The 21471-nt window shown below is 43.6% G+C and overlaps 1 protein-coding gene across 1 annotated transcript; it reads left to right on the top strand.

Annotated features, from left to right (window-relative positions):
* The first annotated feature begins 3214 nt into the window (after window positions 1-3214).
* Window positions 3215-20803, top strand: DEGS2 (delta 4-desaturase, sphingolipid 2). The gene is made up of 3 exons (XM_066321884.1): window positions 3215-3296; window positions 12198-12940; window positions 18509-20803. The coding sequence occupies exons 1-3, from the start codon at window positions 3215-3217 to the stop codon at window positions 18650-18652; spliced, it is 969 nt and encodes a 322-aa protein (XP_066177981.1). The 3' UTR covers window positions 18653-20803.
* The last annotated feature ends 668 nt before the right edge of the window (window positions 20804-21471 follow it).

The following is a 21471-nucleotide window of genomic DNA, read 5'->3' as shown; positions in this document are numbered from 1 at the left end:
CCAAGACAAAATTAATACACCTCAAACTCCCAAGGCTGGCAGTAGGCACTAGGAGACATGTGCAGGTGTTCCTGCTGTATTTACTCTGTCACCTGTCCTTTGCATGAGCAGAAGGAAGAAGTAACTGGGTTGTGTGGCAGAAATGTATTTGTGCTGGGAAGCCAGCTGATGGATAAACACCTTTGGGTGAGGAAGGGTGAGTTTGCCTGGACGTGTGAGTGTGGACCAGTCTTGCTTCAGAGCTGTATATCGTAGGCCATGTCCTCCGCAAAGGATTTTTGTCTTTTTTCCCCTGGGATGCTGGAGATTAGTGTGATGCATACTTAAAACTACATAAATGAGATTTTGCACAGAGCCAGCAGTTGTGCTCTTCCTCCTGAGTGTGTTAGGAATTTCCCTCAGCTAGGCTTTTCCAATAGTTCCCAGAAATCCCGAACAACTATGGGAAATTAAGTAAGAAAGGGACACTACAGTTGAGAGAACCCCACCATTTGAAGCACATTTGAACTGTGTAAAGTGAAGTGACTTTGTGAATCTGTAGAGTTCACAGTCATTACAGTATTCATTAAAAAGGCTATTATTGCTAGGTGCCATTAACACCCCTCCCTCCCTTTTCCATTGTGAATGATTTTACTAGGACACTGTAAAACTAAGGATGCCATATGGTCAGAACTGGGTAATACTTTTGCCAGTTCTAGAAGACGATCTAAAGCTGGTGTTTCTTGTTTGTCTGGCGTCCACAATTACTCTTGAATTAGTGTTATTTGTTTGGCTTATAATAGAAATATAAAGGATGAAATTCTGTTCTCAAAACCAGATGCCAACTCACTGGAGACAGAAAAGTTGTCTGTTCTTCTTATGTGGTCAGGTTGAGTCTCTAGTAATGAGCTACATGAAGGAGATGCTGTTTGCCTACAAAGGAGATACTTAAGTTTCCATGTGCAACTTACCATATGTAATAGCACTATCCTATTGGACGAGCTTTGGGGCGAAGTCATATTTGTTTTCTTTGTAATTGCACGGACTGCCCACTAATTTCTTCCTTAGTCACCTTCAGCACACCTGAGCAGGAAGTGACAGAAGGGTGTCATCGCATTTAGTGTCCTTGTCTTCTCCACCAATACTGTCAACACACCAAAACGTTTGAGCCAATTAAAGGTTTAGGCTCAGATACTGATGGTTCTGCTCTCTGAACAATCAATTTCTTCTAGAAATAACACAATAACCTTAACTTGGAATAACAGTCCCTTATCTGGATTGGACCCTGCAACTTCATGGGCAAGCACCAACCTTGTGCTGGAGCAATGGTGAAGAAACCATAGTACTTACAAAGAGCTGAACTGTAACAGCAAAGTGGTAAAACTGATCCTGCCATGGGAAAACTGTGTCCCTTTACGCCATGTTCCTTCCACTCAACCTGCTTTGCACCGTTTATCATTCAAGGGTTTGCATTTTAAGACAGAAGAGAGCATCCAAAGAAAGCAACAAAAATGGTGAAGGGCCCTGAGGGGAAGCTGTACGAGGAGCAGCTGAGGTCACTTGATCAGTTCAGACTGGAGGAGAGTGAGGGGAAACCTCATTGCAGTTACAACTTCCTCATAAGGGGAAGAAGAGGAGCAGGCACTGGTCTCTTCTCTGTAGTGACCAGTGACAGGACCCAAGAGAATGACCTGAAGTTGTGTCAGGGGAGATTTAGGTTGGATTTTAGAAAAAAGATCTTCACCCAGAGTGTGCTTGGGCTGGAACAGGCTCCCCAGGGTAGTGGTCAAAGCATCAGTCTGACAGACTTCAAGAAGTGTTTGGACAATACTCTTAAAGTGCATCGTGTGACTTTTGTGGATGGTCCTGTGCAGGGCCAGGAGTTCAACTTAATGATCCTTGTGCATCCCTTCCAACTCAGCTGATTCTGTGATTCTGTGATTTAGACAGGGAAAAATCCCCAACTCTCAAAAAAGCCTCCTAAATCTTTCTAGCAGTCAAGCATCGGGGGAATTGGGTGTGTGGGTTGTTTCATTGTTCATTGTAGGTGTTTTTTAGCCCTTAGTGTAACTATTCCACCAAGAGATCTTAAATAGTTCCACTAGGCTAATGTAAGAGGTGATAGTGTAGTCAGTGTTTGTAGGCAAAAGTTTTTGCTGAAAAATATTTACATCTTATACATCTTATATTTGAAAAATATTTACATCTTATTTTTTCAAGGCTGCTTTTTTAACTTCCATCTCTAATAGGCACTTTTAAGGGTAGGATGGAAGGAAAGGTGCTTGAGACTTTCATATTGAAACAGAATGAAATAAAGTTGAAGCTGATCCACATGTGATGTTGTTGTTGGAAGGACTAATGATAGGGATAGGGATAATGAGTGAAGATGGATAGGAGGTCAGGTATGGACTTGCAAAAGAATATAGTGGGAACAAGGACAGCATTTTAATTTTGGGTAGTGTGTAGAAACATCACTGTGTAACTCTGTGAATCAGAGAGGTTAGAGAGGTACATAAGGTTACCTTCGTTTTAAGGTTAGCAAATCCTTTGCCTGGTTTTGTTGCCAAGGTAGCAGTGTCATTTCCTGCTGCTCCAGCGGGGACAGTACCTGGGAAATGGGCCGCAGACTACCACGAGTGAAGTGTTATGAAGCCGAGGGCAGCTCACGAAGGTTGTCAGAACGCCAAGGAAATGTATGTCAGCTGTTGGTTGCCTTTGTACTGTTCTAGATCTTCCACCCCTGGGAGGAGCTCACACAATTGGGCTTTGCCCTAATCCACGGGTCTGCTTGGGGCTTTGTCTCTGGATTTATGGCGTTTGGATTACTGGGTCTGGAAGTGCCCAGGGACCTGCAGCACTGGAGTTCCCCTTGTGCTCTGGAGCCGCCCCAGGCAGCGATGGATGTAGTGGCGGTGCCGAGCCTTGGTGCTCTTACTGCCCTGCAAACACACCCACCCCGCACACCTCTCCCGGCCGTCTTCGAGGTCCCTACAGCACGGCGAGCCTCGGCCGCCCGTCCCCTGTCCCCCGAGTCTTCCCCGAGGCACCCTCTTCCCGCCGGACTGGCCCTGCCATCCCGGAGGGGCTCTGCCGGCTCCCGCCGCCCGAGCGAAGGCGCGGAGCTGTCCCGGTGCCCGCCCGCGGCGCTCGGGGCGGGGGCGGCCGGAGGAGCCGCCCCTCCGCGGGTGCGGAGCTATAAGGGTGGCGCGGCGCGGCGCGGGGCGCAGTAGGAGCCATGGGGAATCGGGTCACCCGCGATGACTTCGAGTGGGTCTACACGGAGCAGCCCCACACGCAGCGCAGGAAGGAGATCCTGGGTAGGACGGGGAGCTCGGGAGCGGCCGCGGCGGCTCGGGCGGCCGGGCTGGGCTGCGCTCCGGGACGGGAAGGGACGGGCGGGGGGTCCGCGCCGGGACCGCCGGTGTCGGTGCGGCTCGGGCCGGTGACCAGGCTGCGGACAGGAGTGCCGCAGCCCGGTGGGCTGTTGGGTGTTTCCCCGAGGAATGTAGCGCTGCCAGCTCTCTGCCTTCTGGAGGCAGCGGCGGGGATGCCGTAGGCGAATCGCGCCCGGTAGCGCCGAGCCCGGGTCACCGGGTGGCAGCGGGCAGGGGCGGCACGGGCCGTGCACCGCGCCCCGGGAGCGGCCGCTGCCGTCGGGGGTCCGGGCGGGGAGCCCTCCTGCGGGCACGTGTTCCCGGTGCCTTGGTACTGCGTGAAAGAGAACGGGCGGGCGGCTCAGGTCTGCTGGGGAACAATAGCGAGTCCCCGCTGCTTGTCGGGGACAAGGTACGCTCCTGTGTTTTCGTGTTGTACACGCAGCGCTTAACTGCGCACGGGGGTGTGGTGGGTCGGGAGGTTTATTTTTGTAGGGGGGTTTGGGCTGTTCTGAAAATAACTGATAATTCAGAATTCTCGCAGAATATTGTTGCCTATCTCCTGAAAATACATTTTCAACTTTTTATGAATAAAAAAGATTTTTATTTTTCCCCCTCTTTTTATTTCGGTGGGTTGGTCGTTTTGTTTTTTTCTCTCTAAAGATTTGGATGAAGTTTCTAAAGAACTTTTGTAAAAAGGCAGTGGAGCTTCTGAATGAGTCCCTGCACAAGGTATATGCTAATTAGGTGCAGTTTTTTAACTCCCCCACAATCTTACAGATTATTCCAGGATTAATCTAAATTACAAAAACATTTCTGGTATAGTTGCAGTGGTGGAATATCCACGTCCAGGTTTGAATTACATCCAGGAAAAAAAGAATTATTTTACTATGTAATCGTGATAGTCAAATTACATCAGTATAGGAAATGATGCATCTTGGCATTGTGTTCCTCATCCCTTCAGTCAAGGGGACTGCATTTTGGTGAGCTAAGGATAGGGGAGTGTATGGTGGTGGGTCTCTGCCCTTGCTGCTCTTGCGTTTTGGGTTATGCTGCAGAATGGGGTGTGCAGACCATGATGAAGCTGTCAGGAGGTATTTGGACTCCCTTGTTGCAGCAAACTCTTTTTAGGTCTTTTCAGAGGCACACTTGCAGAGGTTTTGCCCAGCACCTCGCTAAGAACATGCAATTGGAATCAAGGTCCGTCTCCTTTACAGCTTCCCCTGCCCCAGGTGTGGGAGTAGAAGGAAGGGCATGGAGAAATACAACATGGAAAGAGAGACATGGATGATCTGTGTCTGATGAGGCAGAATGGATTATAAAACTACTGTCACAAATACCAAAATGTTACCTAAAGTTACTGAAACTATGATAATATTCCACACAATGTTTGTATAATGATCCTCACTGCATTATTCAAAGCCTAAGATCACCTAATATTCAGAGTATATAGGTATCAAAGTGTTTAGTGTCTGCTAAGCTGGAGTACGCAGTAAGAATCTTAAATACATATGAACAAATATCTATAAAAATCCATGTATTTTGCATTTTTGTGTACAGCAATGCCTTGGGGACAGCATTCCATGCTGGTAAAGGAAGTATTTCCTTCCCAATAGGTTAATGATTTAGTTGCTAAGCACTGAAACTTGATTGTTTTCTGGGCTGCAGCTTTTTAAAATGTTGGTCTCTCTAAGGCATGGCTGCTTGGATTTAAAAACAAATGAAAATTACCTGTTTAGAAAAAAAAAATCGGCAAACTGACAACCACATAAGGCTGTTTCTTTCTACTATATAAGTGGTGTTTCCTGGGCTGTTGCCCCAGTCTGTTCCTGTAGAGCATCTGACGGGTAAAAAAAGTTCATCACCAAGTTGTTTGTCCTTGCTTAAGCATTATTAGCCCAGGTGTCTGTAAGACTTTTGTAGTCGGTGACTGTGTCTGCATGAGAAGTCCCCGAGTCCAGTCTCCCTAGCATGGATAGGGATGGTCCCTACATCCTTTGCAAGCTCAGGTTGCTCAGAGCCCCACCCAACCTGTCCTTGAACACTTCCAGGGATGGGCCATCCACAGTTTCTCTGGGCAACCGGTTCCAGTTGAGCTGCAGAGCTATGAGCAGTGTTTATCTACTGGGCTGGCTGGAGATTGGCTTTGTGGCAGGACAGTGTTTCACTGGATGAGAGTAGTGATTTCTAAAGGCTATAATTATACCAGCAAATAGATCGACGTTTTGCACAAGGGAGAGGAGATACTTCCTCTCTTATCTCTTTGTAGTATCTAGGTATTAAAATGTAGCTTTGTGCTACTGTCTGGGTGCAGCTGCTTCTGTCTTAGAGTGGAGATCTCTTGCCAAGCTGGCACTTCGACCCTGATCACGTTATACATGTTCCTGAACACGTTATTCATGCTTTTCAGTTTATGGAATGGAATTGTTTCATTGCTATTCTCTCCCTGTCTTGTTTATGAAAAGCCTGTTACTGCCTTGTGTCAGGACTGGGATTTGTGTAATGCTGCAGTAAGCTCTGTTAGGGAAAGATCTGGTTAAAACCTTCCTGATGGAAAAGTTTTTTGTCTAGATCTGCTTAGCCTTTCTGTATAGTTACAAAAATGCTATTAGGGGGAGATGTAACAGAGGGGAGATATAACATAGAGAGGGCATATAGTAGAAGTAGGATTTCTGCTTTTTGTCAGTAAGGATTTCTTGGACTGAAAGATTTGGAGAAACTGTGCTCTTGCTCAGTGGGAAGTGTTGATGGCATTCACTCTTGAGAGATGAAAAAATAATTGCTTAAATGCAGGTAACGCCAGGATCATACAATGTATGGTCATTTCACCTGCAAACAATTTCCCAAATACAAGCAGTGAGGAATATGTTGTGACATGGAAAGAGTGAGATCATATTTGTGCCATGGGCTGAATCTAGCTTTATAAAATTACTGTAAGTTGGTCAGAAAATGTCTTGCTTCACAGGATCCTTAGGCAAGCACTTGTTTGCTGCTGAGGATGAAAGCGGAATCAGTGTTGCTCAGGATAGACCAGGAACATCTGAATATGATCTAACATCCAAGAATGCTTAATAGTTATGTAATTAGTTCTTTGGCAAGTTATTTTGGAGTGGAGATGGTGCATGTGTTTTATATGTACTTTATCCTGTAGGAAGTCTGAGATGTTAGCCCATGGGGAGGGATGGAACCAAAAAAACCCAAAAAAAGCCAAAATCCATTTTATTTTAGCATTTAGCTAATCCAAGTATAGCTTCCAGCTCTGCTCTCTTATTTAAAGATTAGTCTGCTATTTCTTCTGGCTGTCTCTTCTGTTGCCTTTTTAAATCTCACATTTATGAAAATTCTGATAAGTTGTACCTACTGAAATATGCAATATATTATGTCCATAGCTTAAATCAAAGCTCTGAACTACATGTGCATCTGGTGAAGAAACTGTGTTTGCCCTTTATGCTGCAGTGTGTGGGCACAGTGCTGCCCCTGGTTGTGCACGTCCTGTGATGAGTGTACCCAGAAGAGCTGCTGTCCCAGTGCTCATGCCAGCTCCCTGTGGGCATCATCTGTGAAATGAATCACATGGGCAGAAAGTGACTGATTTAGGCATTTATAGTCATCTGGGGGAAATGTATTAAGTGCAACCAAAGGCTTCAGCCTAGTCCATATTGCAGATTTTTGTTTCAGAAGGAGCTGGAAGGCTTCTTTCTAGCATTGCTGCATCCCTTTACTCTGGACTAGCTAATAAACAAATGTAAGCAAACAGGTGCTGACATAGTGATGTGCTGACATCATCCATCTCGGTTGACACCGGTAGAGTGGCACCACTGCGGTACTTTCCCTCTGGTGGCCACTTCTGGGTGACCCACTGCTCTTGGATCAGTGAGCATTAAGCTGAAGCTTGTGGGTGACAAGTACAAGATTAAGACACTTGTCCTTGCATGGTGGGCATATGAAACTTCAGTGTAATTAGCTGGGCCAAAAATGTTTCTTCTTATTTTGTGTACTTTTCCCGGGGGAAAGGGGCTTTTTCCCAGGAGGCTGTGAAAAACCAGAAGGTGTTGTCATGCATATTGTGTTCTGTGTATCCTACCTGTATCTTGACTCATTGTTTGAATTAATCATAGAACAGTTTGAGTACCAGGTACATCATCAGTTAGATCAGGTTGTTCAGAGCCCCAACCAACCTGGCCTTGAACTAGGGATAGGGCATCTACAGCCTCTCTGGGTGACCTGTGACAGTGCTTCACCAGCCTCATTGTAAAAAAAGATCTTCCTTATGTCTAAATTAAATGTCTCCTCTTTTAGCTTGGAACCGTTCCCCCTTGACCTATCACAACAAGCCCTACTAAACAGTCAGTCCCCATCAGTCCTATAAACCTAGATGTTTATAGATTGATGTTGAAATTAGATGTTGAAAGGCAATAAGGTCTTCCTAAAGCCTTTTCCTCTCCAGACTGAACAGCCTCCATTCTCAACACTCTCAGCCTTTCCTTATAGGAGAGGTGCTTGAACCCTCTGACTATTTTCATAGCCCTCCGCTGGACTTGCTCCAGCTCATTCATGTTGTTCACTGAGGACTTGGGTATGCTGTGCTTTTATAAGCATCTTTTTGAGCTGAGCTGCTAGGAGGCAAAACACTGTAATGTTAGTAAACGGTTTTCTTTTTTTTTTGCTTGTTTATTTGGTGCAAATACCAGCTCCAGCATAGGACATGGAGTAGTAAAACTTACATCCTGTGCCTGGTGTCTCTTTTATCTCTTTTGGCAGGGACTCATAATCAATGGAATGTAGTCCAGGATAGCAGTATCACAGATTTTTTTTCTTCTTCCCTTTAACAAACCTTCAGAGAACGACTTATGCTGAGGAGTGTGTTCACTTTGACTGTATCAGTATGCTGCACTTGGGGTGAAAATAAACAAAAATTAAGAAATTAAATTTCTTCTCTTTTTAGTACTAGTTTTTCATGGATGTGGACAAGGCTGCTGCTCCTTTAAATCTCCATCACCACCGTCTCTGTGGACAGCTCCTGCTCTTGTTCACTTTCCAATCCCATGTGTACCAGGATGTGCAAGCGTGAAGTATATGTGGTGTCACATCAATGAGAAATTGTCTGGTGCTATCATTGGGACTTGCCTGAGTTATCTCAGGGACAGGGTCGGTAGGACAGAGGATGGGTGAGCTCAGAAGAAGATATTTGCTGTCTACTGCAGAGGAACAGCAGGACCTGGCAACCAATGGCCTGTCCAGGAGCAATTGCTCCTGCCCTAACTGAGGTTAACTGTAGGGCTATTGTGAGTGCTCTTGGATCTCCAGAGTGACACATCAACAGAGCAAAATACAGAGTTGGACTGATTGGTTAGTTTAGGCACTTGATGAGTGGTACCTGCCTCTCAAAAGATGCACAGAACCATGGAGTGAAAAAGTAATTCCGTAAATGGGTTGTTTCTGAATTGTGAACCCTTCTGAAAATACACTTGCATTTGTTCTCTCTTGACTTGTAAGAGTGGGGAATGCTGTCTTTCATCATCGTGGAGCTGTCTCTGGGCAGAGTTAGTGACTACATTTACCTACTGTACGAAAGTGCCTGTGCTGCTTTGGCAGTGTGCTGATCTTGGAGACAGACAAGTCATCTTTGTCCCCTGCTGTATGTCTACACCAGTGTCCCCAGCCTCTCACAGCAGTGCCTCGGTGTGGACAGCTAGAAGCACATGTAGATAACCTGAGCTAACAGACTTCCTCAATGAACTGGAGGCTGGAATATGTGCTGTGTAGACCCCAGAGTAGTCAGGTCTCTCCTGTTCTCATTAGACTAAAAAGGGCAAAACTTGGTCCCATGCAGTCACGTAACTGTATGTGTTGTGTCCTGTCCTGTGTTGTGTATCCATGCTTTCATCCACCCTCCCTTTCCTTCCCCCTGCCATATAGAAGGGGTGAATGATGGGGTTCGGTTTTTCTCCTCTTTCTATGCCCTCTGATTCTCTGTGACCTTTTTTTCATGCAGGTGGGTGATGCCTGGTTTGTGTAGCACCTACAGATGCGTGCACAGCAGCCTTACAGGGATGTCTAGGGTTTTCAGCAGCGAGTGAGGCTCCTGCCTCTACTAGCATTCTTTCAGCTACCTACAGGGCATGAACAGGGGGGAAAAATGAGATAAAAATTTGTGTTATCACAACTTTGTGTCAGCACATTATACATAAATTGCAAAATCAGGATCACTTAATCTGGTGTTCAATGTGTCTCACTGAAGAGTGGTTGGCTTTTCACATTTGAAAAGGGCCAGCATTCAACATTCTGCATTTTAAGTGCTCCTTAACCAACAGGTCTCTGGCAGGCTACTCCACTTTTAGCCTCCAGTGAGCTTACCAGCATCACCCCCTGCCCAAGCTATAGTTTCTCCTTGAGAAGAAACCTGAAATTTTTCCATGCCATGGAAACAGGACTGCTTTATCAGTATTAATGATAAACAGCCACAGTATTGTGGTTTGACTAGTATGCAAAAATTTACTGTTGGAGTTAATCATGTGTTGAATTTAATATTAAACCCTGGCAAGTTACTTAATAGCTGTCTGTCACCTGTGATAAGTGCAACCTGCCTGCATTGCTGCATGCATACACTGTTGCTGCCATTTGGAACTGCTCTGGAACCTTTTAAATGGAATCTGCAGTCCTTGTTGGCTGCCACAGAAAGAAATAGGTCAAAAAGTTCCATTATTGTCAAATGACAGTATGAAGCATCTCTAAGAAATTTTCCCATCCCACTAATTTTTTTTTTTTGGGGGGGGGGTGTGTGGGGGGAGGGGGTCAATGTGGCCTCAATTTGACCAGACTGAGGAACAAATTTGGTTGTTTTACATTTCATCTCTTCTGGTAACTGCAGTAGCTTATCTCTACCAGCTGCATGGTGTGTCAACATTTGAGGTGGCTTGACTTATTAAAGCATTTCCCGGCTTTTGGACAGATGTCCCTAAGGAAGAGCTTAAGCTACATAAAACTGCATGTCTGTAAGTCTGACCAGGTCATTATATTGTTATACTTTAGAGTGAACTTTGCATAAGCAGCACTTTGTGTAAAACTTTAGTACCTATTCAGGTACTAGAGAACAACTTTTGGCATGTTAACTTTATTGGCTTGAAAAATATTCCAAGAATGGTGAAAACAGCAACAAAAAACAAAACAGCAAAACACCAAAAAAAAAAAAAAAAAAAAAGTACCCTGGACTTTCTGCAGATTTTTGCCAAAAAATTTGCCTGACTTTAGAAAGATAGGAACTTTCACTTCAGCTTTCCCAGCACTTAGAAAATCTCACTCTTGCCTGAATACTCCACATGGTGATCTTAGCCTCCTCCTCCTCACACGATTTGAGTATATTTCCTTTGTCTTCATCTTCCACAGCACTTTTCTAATCTTTGTAATCTTTAATTTCTGTCAAGATGGACTGAAGTTGGCCAAGAGGCTCAAGGGTTGTTGGAATGGTTGCAGAGCATGACCACATTCACCTGCTTCTTTAAGTAGCACTGCATCTCTTTGAATTTCTGTAAACTTCTCAGGGTTCACTTCTGCAAAAACCTTCTCTGCATCCAGTACCCAGTATCTGCCACTGCTTTCAAGGTCACATAAAGTACATGTATGATCTCCAGCCTTTGTTTATAGTAGACACAGCTGCATAGATGCAGATCGTTGTAATCTGATTTTACTGTATTAGTATTATACTGTGACAGTCAGATGATATTTACTTTTCTATTCATAAAATGGGCCAGTGAAACTCACAAGAACACTGTGTAACCTCAGGGTTCAGAATGAGTGACTTCTTTATGCAGTTATCTGTGTAAGCTGCAGTTACTAAGAAATGCAAAGTATTAGTTAAAGGAGAGAGGTCAGTTTGTGGCTAAAAGCTGTAAGGCAGCAAAAGGAATCATGTGCAAGTTAATACTGGAAGTGAGAAGTGTGGATTTGCACAGAGGAGATGTAAATCAGTGAACAGCACCTAGAGGATGGGCTGTACTCTGCATTTTACTTTCTTTTTAAAGGCGAGATGAATGTCTGGTGGGACTGAAGATCAGTAAGCTGGTCCTGGCCTGACATGAGTCAGATTTGCAAGCCTAGCCCATGTCTCTCTGACACTGTACTGCAGTATTTGTGAGGCCTCATGGAACTGTTGTGTGATAATCTATGTGGCTTTTATGCCTGCTTTTGGTATGTGACATGGGAACAGAGATTTTCCATGCTTTACAAAATCCTAATAATATTACTGACTTTACTGTGTTGTTGCCATGTATGAAGAGTTGTACCTGTTGTGAGCACTGGTAAACACTCAAATAACTAGGAAATTTTTTTTTAAATGATGTGTTTGTCATCTAACCACAGAGAAAAACCTGGTGAGCCTGTTATTCAGCTCTCTACTCTGCTTGTGTGTTTGAAACAACAGTGGAAAGGGCTACAGAGAAGGCAGTTGTATCCCTTTAGTGGAAAATAGCATCTGAGCAAAATGCAAAAGGACATTAAAAACTTAAAAACATGACAGAAGATGTTTCCTAGAGCTTAAGTCCTGTGGGATTTGGCATATTACTACTCATCACTGTGAAGCAATATGTGGGGAAGCCACATGATACCAGAGAGACCATCAGGTATTTTTTTTATGTTTCTATATATGACAATACCAATCACAATTAGACATGATGCTGGAACTAATAAAACTTTCACCACAGTGGCAATGCTAATCCCTACTTTGGAATTAGCATTGTATAAAACCAGGCCCTCAAACGTAGTGCGATAAAAACGGAGAGTCACAGTGGTGATTGTGTTTACCTAATTATGATCTAACCAAGTTTTTCTCTGCATTTTTCCCTTTAGCAAAGTATCCAGAGATCAAGACTCTGATGGGACCAGATCCACATTTAAAGTGGATTGTATCTGGAATGGTTTTCACGCAGCTGCTGGCATGCTACCTGGTGAAAGACTTATCTTGGAAATGGATTTTCTTCTGGGCTTATGCATTTGGGGGTTGCATCAACCATTCCCTGACCCTCGCCATCCATGATATTTCACACAACGTGGCCTTTGGGAACAAGCAGGCCAAGTGGAACCGATGGTTTGCAGTCTTTGCCAACTTGCCCATTGGCATCCCCTATTCTGCCTCCTTCAAGAAGTACCACATCGACCATCACCGGTATCTGGGAGGGGACAGCTTGGATGTGGACATTCCCACAGACTTTGAGGGCTGGTTTTTCTGCACACCGCTTCGGAAACTGCTTTGGCTGATCCTCCAACCTCTGTTCTACAGTCTGAGGCCGCTTTATGTGAACCCCAAAGCAGTCACACGGATGGAAATCCTTAATGCTCTTGTCCAGTTTTCTATAGACCTCATCATCTACTACCTGTGGGGGCTCAAACCTGTTATTTACTTAATAGCAGGTACAATTCTTTGCTTGGGTTTTCATCCCATTTCTGGGCACTTCATAGCAGAACACTACATGTTCCTAAAAGGGTATGAGACATACTCTTATTACGGACCTCTGAACTGGCTTACCTTCAATGTAGGCTACCACATGGAGCATCATGACTTCCCCAGCATTCCTGGGTGCAGATTGCCCATGGTAAGTATAGCATGAGCATGAGTGTGTTGGATTTTTATGAAACTGCTAAGCTGTCTCAAAGAAAACACTCCAAATCATAGCAATTGATGAATTTAGGGGAAAAAAGATAACAGCTTTTTGGATTTGTTTCAAATTAATTTTAAGCCAGAGATTGAGAGAAATGGCTGTAATAATGTTTGATGCAAGCTAGGATATCTGATCCTTGAGAGGCTTGAGGAATACTTTTTCCATTTTAAAATCCTCCAACAAGGCTGTGAATGTCTCAATTTACATCCCTCAGCCACTAAGTTTCAACTCTAAAAGTTTAAGGACCCGTCTAAAGGGAGGCAGGTGGCAATTGCTACTTGAAATTTGTCTAATGATCAATCTGCTAACTATATTGCTTGATTAACATCAAAGAAAAGTTTTTTCTGTTTTTGAGGTGACATAATTTTTTGGGGCATGTTCCAGCGTGACACAGATAATACTGGAAAGTAAAGCTGCACTCTCTGTGGCTCCTTCTAGCTCTCCTCTCCCACCCACAGAAACTGAGGAGGCCTGGTCTGTCATTGGGAAAGCGGTGTGGCTTTCCTCATTTGAAAGGCAAACCCCTTTTTGTTTATGTTTTATCAGTTGTGGGAATCAAATTTGCAAAGCCCAGGTGTCTAGGAATGGTTTTTAATCTCCCTCCAGGTGTGTAGCTGCTCTTGTGTGTTTTAATGCAAGGGTTCCCCAGCAGGTGCTCCCAGTGTCAGAGGTACGTGACTTCGAAGGATTGCTCCTACATACAAGTCCTCTGACGTAATAGGAAGGAAACACCTTTCTGTGGGCTGATGCAAAATTGGGAACTGCTACTGCAATATCCATATGAGATGGAGGCCTGGCTGAGGAGCCTGAGGTTCAGGAGCGGTGACCTCCTCACTACTGATACCATGTGCAACTCCTGTGATGGCATACCTGGGCAAACCCTGCTATATGGGCTTGTGTTCTCCATCACAGAAACACTCCCTGAGAGGAGTGAAAATCAAGGGGAGATTTTCTTGTGTAGAAGAATGTGGGAAGCCTCTATACAGCCTGCAATTGTGTTTCATTCAATCCTTTGCTGCTGGAGGTTTGCCCTGGAGACCCTGCATGTTGCTGGTGAGGCACCCATGAGGTGGTACAGCAGCCCACACTCAGATGTGAAGTTGTCCTGTGAAGCACTCCCATCACTGATACACCTGATAGCTCAGCAGGGAAGTACATGTGCTTAGCTTTAGTTTCAAATGTTCAAACTTGTCAGATGGGCTTAGATACTTAGATTACCCAAATAAAAATAGAAGAGAAGGAGGTTAGCTCAGTATCCTGCACGAGGGAGGTGAGTGAGTAATTGAACTTGCTGGGACTGTTGCTCCAGCCCTGATTGAGACCTGAAAAGCTCTTCTCCACCCACACCACAAATAGTTCAGCCTAATTCCTTGAGGCAGCGCAGCAGCTGGAAGTTTCTGCCCTCCTGTGTAAAGAGGATGGAGTTATTAGCTGAATTTCTTAGGCTTCATGTGTGTTTTGCTCTTTGGCAACTGAGACTTGCCCTGCTGGTGGAGGAGAGAGAAGGCTTGCCCATCACTGTTGCCTGATAGAACTATATGGAAGACTTGGAGTCTGATGAGTGATCAATTACGAGTAAATTCTATTGAAAAGGATTCTATTTACTTATTTTTTATTTTCTTTGGAAAAACAGTTCCTGTAGAAAATCCTTTGACCATTAAAACAAATTGGTTACTCTTTTCTGCAAAATGAGAAAAAAAATCTCTGCCCCTCTGATGGAAAGAGATAAGAAGACAGAGCCTCTCTAATTGACTTTAAATCTTGAACTTCACAGCAGCTAAGAAACCTCACTTGCTCTACTTAGCTTAACCTCCTAGCAAATTCTTCACTCAGCAAAGATCTGTTCTTTTCAGATTTAGTCTCTTAGACACTTGAACTTCTAACAGTTGCATTGTGTAATATAGATGACTTCTCAGTGAGACTGTTTTTATTTTTAATTATTGGCAAGTTGAAAGTAGAGTAAAGATCTCTATTTTTAAAGATCTATCCTACATTATTGAAATCGGGAGAAATAGGATTGAAAAAACTGGATCTTAATCTTAGAAAGTAACTGGCTTTTCAGCTTGCTTATCAGGAAAGTAAATTCAGCTTTTTCCTTTGTTACAGGTGTGTCATTCAGAATATTCTGAGTAATGTGTTTGCTACTGGAAAGACCTTTACCCTAGGACTGTGACAGATTTGAAAGAGAAAGAATTAGACTGTGCTCATAAGCTTATGGATATTAAAGATGAGTGACATGGGTGTGCAGTAAGAACTTGCCCCACTAGTATAATGAGAGATTACACAAGAGACCATGAAATTTAACATTGCAATGAAGGACCTGCTCTAAGAAAAACCCCTGTAGATTTACAACTAGATTCGTCTTTGAATGTAGTCGTATAACTATAAAATATTGCACTGTTTATCAAATGAGTAAAGAGATCCATTCTTCATTGTCTGAAGGACTGAGTATACTTATGGGAAGAGGAGATTGGAGAAGGAGGAACTCTACTCCTAGAAGCTGCAATAAAAGCAGTGGTGTTACCAGAGGCAAACTAGTTACTCATTAAGCTTGTGGGAAAAGGAAAAGACATGGTATGAAACCAGATTTATTAGACAGACAACACTGGAAAACATGGTAGATGTGCTGGTTTTGAATTGCAGATTTCATTAACCCTAAGATGGCCAGGAGGGTTAGCTTGAGTGCTCAGCATCCTGCCTGTGGTGGGGATGTAGGACTATAGAGGGAAATTCTTCTAATAAGTCTTTGAGCATTCTAAATGTAATTTTGCAGCTTCCTGTTTCTGTGTAGCCCCGGGATAAAGAGTGTGTGTAACAGCCATGCTGAAATACTAGGCTGCATTTAACTTTTGTGCCTATCAGATACGAAGAGTAGGAGTATGGTCCTGTCACTGTGCTCTACAAGCACAGAACCAGAACAAAAGTTTCAGTCCAAAAGATGGGATTTCCTGCCCTGCCACCTTGACCTACTTGAGGAAAAGCCTCAATATACCAGGTGCCAAGTGCCTAGTAATTGTCCTGCAGACTTTGCAATCTCTTGTTATCCTTCCATGATAACAGATCACAGAATGGGTGAGGTTCAGCCTCCCTGCTCAAACAGAGCCATCCTAGAGCACATGGCACAGGTTTGTGTCCAGATGGTTCTTGAATATCCCCACTGAGGGAGACTCTGCACCCTCTCTAGGCAACCTGTTTGTGTGCTCGGTGACTGCACAGTAAAGAAGAGTTCTTCCTCATGTTTGGGTGGAACTTCCTGTGCCCGTTGTACCTTGTCCTATTGCTTGGCACCACTGAGAAGAGCCTGGATCCATTCTCTTGACAGCCATCCTCCAGATACTTATAGATATTGATGAGGTTCCCTCTCAGTTGTCTTTTCTTGAGGCTGAACAGGCCCAGCTCTGTCAGCTTTTTCTCTTAAGAGAGATGCTCCAGTCCCTCCATCAACTTTGTCACCCTTCACTGGACTTGCTCCAGGAGCTCCATGTGCCTCTTGTACTGAGGAGCCCAGAACTGGACACAGCACTCCAGGTGTCCCTCACCAGGGCTGAGTAGAGGGGCAAGATCATCTCCCTCGGCCTGCTTGCAATGCTCTAGTGTACCAAATTATTCCATTGTCCTTCTTGGCCCCCAGGGCACACTGCTGGCTCATGGCACATGGACAACAGCTCGTTGTCCACCAGGACCCCCAGGTCCTTCTTCTCAGAGCAGCAGGTTGCCCCCAGCCTGTGCTGGTGCGTGGGGTTATTCCTCCCTGGGTGCAGGAGGTAGGAAGGAAGGTCTAAGCAACTGTGTGCTAGGTAATGACCATGTCAGAGCTAGGGTGAAGCTTTTGAAGCTGAGTATCTTAGCTCCCCCTTTGTGTTTGCATCAGACCTCACGAATAGCCTTCATTTAAGGGAGCATACTGTTGAAATAGTTCTCCTTCTCATCCTCTGGCTATTTCAATTACCCAGCTGGGAAAAGGGAGGATACAATACCCAGATTAAATTATTTCTGACCAGGGTTACAGAAGGAGCATGGAGATCTAAATCTGCACCTCCAGAGATCTTGGAAATCTGGAAATCACCTCTCTTCCAGTCATTAACAAATTTCTGTTAGGAGAAATTCTGATATTGTCTGAATCCCATTGAAAATTAGCTAATTTGAAGTACAGACCAGTGCTTTAAAGCAGGATAGAGAAAAATATTATGAAGTTGGAGGTATTAATTAAAAGCCATAATACAGTCAGATCTGAACTGAATCTTCCATGTCCAGCACACCACGACCATGCCAGGAGCACAAGGAGTGTGTAAGGGACAGAGGTAAAAGATCTTAATGACTCTTGTACATTATCCAAACTTACTTCCCAGAGAAGTGTCTGCTAGGAAGCTGAATTAATGAGGTAATTAGCAGGGAGACATACTAGCTTATAATTTAACTTTCACTGGAATTCTTACCTTTTCACAAACAGTCAAATGCTGTGTTAAGGTTCCACCATTATACCTTGGGTGGTGATGAGACCCTCTTCTTGCATGACGGTTCTCTCTTCACTGCATTGTGCTCAGTGTAGTTTGCTTTAAAATTTTGCAGGGTTTTTAAAGAGAGAAGTCATGCTGTCCAGCAAGACAAACTACTCTATTCTAGAGCTTTGTTTGTCTAGGAGGTGGAGCTGCAATAAAACCATGCCCAAGCAGTTATGTGGAAGTGTACTATAGTTAACAGAATCTGCTGCGTTATAAATGTGTTCAAAAAGCAATGCATCTAGTTGGAGCAGGAGTAATAACTGATAACTTGGGAGTCCTCACAGTCCCCTGAACCGGCCAGCTTTGAAATCTTTGTCCTCTGGTTCTGGCCTAACTTCCACTACAAGCAGCACCCCAGTGATGCACAGTGCTTCTCTGATGGCAGCACTGAAGATATGGGGAATTAGAGCAAGGATAAAATTTTATTAGACCTGTGACCTAATAATGAATCTTACAGTATTTTTAATACCAGACTGGGGAGAACAGATCACCCCTGCAATTTTCTTTGCCTGCTGGGGGAACCCATCTCTTGGATTTGCATCATGGTAGTAGAATGCAGGGTAAAAAACAAAGTGTAGTCAAGGCTGTCATTTTCTCAGTTGTTAATTCTCTCTTACCCAAAACCCTCAACAGAAGAATATTATGAGGGGCAAACTGGGCTTTAAATATAGGGTGCTGGAGTCTTGGCAATTGATAAAGTGGATAATGTACCTCATTGTGGAGATCCCACCACCTCTGAAATGAGACAAAATAGTTCTGACTGAAGGCAGCAATCCATTGTCTGTCAAATTATGTCACTGTGAGACAAAACTTACATCAGAAATCTGCTAAGAAGTATCTAAATACTTTTAAGTACATCTCATTTGGCTGAGCTTCAGAAGCTCACAAGCAATAACAAGTAATTTCAGGTAATGGCTGTGCTATCAGATCTGCATGTGAAGGTTGAAACACAGCTGACTCTGTGCAGCCAAACAGCTCATTCTCTCTCTTCTTCTTCCAGGTGAAGAAGATTGCAGCAGAATACTATGATAACCTCCCACATCACCAGTCCTGGATTCGAGTTCTGTGGGACTTTGTTTTTGATGACACTCTTGGTCCTTATTCAAGAGTTAAGAGACTCTGCAAGCTGGCAAAGGAAAGCTAATGGGGTTAGCTCCTCCTGCTGCAGTGGTGTGTTTGTTCATTCTCATGACTTCAGTTTTCTGCAGAAATAGAAGGATCTTTGTGTGTGTTGAATTAAAGTTGGTGCATGCTGCTTATGCCAAGAGGATGGGTGTGAAAATGAAGCAATTTTAGACAACTGATACCTTTTATCAAAGGATATTTGTATATGTAATTCTCAGAACCTAGATTAGAATGAAATATGAGGTGAATATTTGGTCCAGGCTTAGAATTAACTTCCTGGAACACAGATGCCTAAGTTTTAGCTTTGTCTGTGGGGGAGAATGTTTGCTGTGTGTTATGTGTGAGTGTGAGTGTGTGTGTAGTTCAGGGCTCATTTCTCTTGATTCCAGATTGGAAGTAGATGCTCTGTGTGCACAGGACAGTGGAAGCAGGGAAGACTGGCATGCAGAAGTAAATGATACTCTCTGGAGAACACAAGGGTGCTTTCAGCTCAATGTCTTGTCTAATCTAATACCTTCTGATAATTGCTAATAGAAGAAATTTTATATATGCAATGGAATATGTTTATATTTTTGTATGCCTGTAACATTATTTTAGTAGCTGCTCTTTGATCTTTATTCCAGGGCTTCGTCTAAATCTTTTCTGAATGAATTTCTATTCTTAGGATCTAATACTATTGCTAACTGACAGATCTGAACTGTGGCAAGGAAAAATCCTTTCTTTAGTTTTCCATCTACTTCCTGATCAGCAGCATGGATCTACCTCTGGAGGAACTGGGTGGTCCTTTTTCACTCATCTTTTCAACACTATTCATAGCTTCATGTATCTCACCCTTTTCCCTACTGTAAGTCCTCTGGGGGAAGAAGAGGTTCTAATTTAAATTTTTCCTTGCCAAGACTATTAACATTCCTGGTCACCTTTTTTTGTCTCCCCTATATTATACCCTTTCTGCACATGGGAGTTAGGAGTATGTGTCAGTAAAGACATGGAGATGTCTTCATCTTCATGGTGGTATTTGTTCCCAATTGCTTTCAGAATAATGGCAGTTTTTTCCTCCATCATTCAAGGGACATAACTTGACATTTGGGAAGTACATGATACTCCAGCTATATAAAATTGCCAGTGGTGGTGTTAAGGGGATGTACCTGGAACATGGAGATGGTATTGTTTCTCTGTCTCTCTCTATCTCTTACTTGGTGCTATTGACATTAACCTTCATCTCTCATTTCTACCCACTGGCATACTAAAATCTTCCTGCCTGTCCTCTCCAATTATAAACTTCTGGCTATCCTCAATAATTCTGTATCATCAAAAACCTTAATCAACATAACCTTTCTCCAAGGAGAACAATATCTTAGGAGTCAGGAATTCAGATGCCATCTAGTAATTTCTGTCTACCATGGAAAGCTGGCAAAATATTTCTGTCCTTACAAAGTGGTTAAAAGCGAGAAATTTTTATATATATATATATATATATTTGCCCTGTAACCCTCTAACAGTTTGGGTTTTTTCTTCTGGAAATACATGGCTGTAACAAAGAAAAATATTATTTTGCAGCCTCACTGATGCCTTAGACCATTCCATTGGTCCCTGGGAAGCCTGATTTCCTCACAAAACACAGTTTTATTCCTTCCTTCAGCAGCACTGGATCCAGTGAGCCAGTCTGTCTGTTCACTAGGCAGCTAAGATAACCTGCAGCAATTTGGGTTCATCCCAAATTTCTCCATTCTCCATTTTTCTCACCCATGTGATTTTGGCAGTTGGGTAAATAAATACCCAGACTTGCTCAGTAGATCATTTGTAATACAGGGTCTGAACACCAGTTTATTCACCAAGACTGTTTTGTGCTTTTGCATAAGAAGAGCAAGAATGGGGCTTCCTCCAGCATTTCAGCCTTTACTGGTTCTTCAGTGATGAACATACTTAAGACATTATATTTTAATAATTAAGCTACTTTTCTCCCAAAGGAAGAGGTGCTGGTGTGGTAACTTCATTAGCTTTGTATCAATGCTCATGTCAGGGAATTTCAGTTTTTTATTAATTTACTTCAGATTTGCTGGCACTGATCATTTATTCAACTTCCCATGTCTTTAGCAGCTGTTACTCAACTCTTGTCTAACTTAATAAGTTAATATAAAAACCACAATAAAGATTATGCTATCTTCCTCAATTTGACTGTTGTCCTTATCCTCTTTGATGAGTACCTTTATGCTGTAGTTCCCTTACTCAGCTGTTTCATGATCCAGTCCCTCATCTGCTGTGGACTACTAACCTAGCCTGACACGGAGGCTGTGGTGTGAATGAGCCAATCAAAATTGTCAGCTGCTCCTTCACCTGCCTCCCATCAGTATTTCCATCATGGTCCCAACTTGCTTAGCCTGGGCAGCCCCACAGCGCTCCTGCTCAGCTCTGTCCATCTCAGCAGGAATTGGAAGTGGCTGGAAGCCTGCAGTGCCTGCAAATGGGCAATGTGAGCTAAAGTTCCAGCCAGTGGGGTGCTGCTGGGGAAGGCTGTGATCCTGTTCTCTCCATGGGCACTTGTCTTGCTGCTACCAGTGATGTTGGCAGGAGGGGTTTTTTTCATAACCACAGGGCACATGGGTCTGGGTTAAAAATGTGTTAGAGCTAAGTATAGTTTTATTCCCTTTGCTTAAAAATTGATGCAGACCACCTTCATTATTTGGGCACACTAAGGCTCTGGCAAATAGCTGTATGATAGGAAGGATTGGAGAGTGATGTCCCCTTAGATTTCTGCTATGTAGGATGCCTGTGGCCTGCCCTGTTGCAGTGGCTCAACAAGCCCAGTATAAAAGGACGCCTTTCTTTGCAGAGGTAGCT

The sequence above is a fragment of the Sylvia atricapilla genome, chromosome 6 (assembly GCF_009819655.1).
Source record: "Sylvia atricapilla isolate bSylAtr1 chromosome 6, bSylAtr1.pri, whole genome shotgun sequence".
NCBI lineage: Eukaryota > Metazoa > Chordata > Aves > Passeriformes > Sylviidae > Sylvia > Sylvia atricapilla.
Note: the sequence above shows the minus strand (reverse complement) of the source record. Positions and strands in the feature narration are given on the sequence as shown.

Bases quoted from the DNA above. Each gene is read 5' to 3' on its own strand.
- DEGS2 (XM_066321884.1), top strand. From the start codon at position 3,215: ATGGGGAATCGGGTCACCCGCGATGACTTCGAGTGGGTCTACACGGAG. The intron at 3,297-12,197 runs GTAGGACGGGGA...TTTTCCCTTTAG, and splicing joins GCGCAGGAAGGAGATCCTGG to CAAAGTATCCAGAGATCAAG. The intron at 12,941-18,508 runs GTAAGTATAGCA...TTCTTCTTCCAG, and splicing joins CTGGGTGCAGATTGCCCATG to GTGAAGAAGATTGCAGCAGA.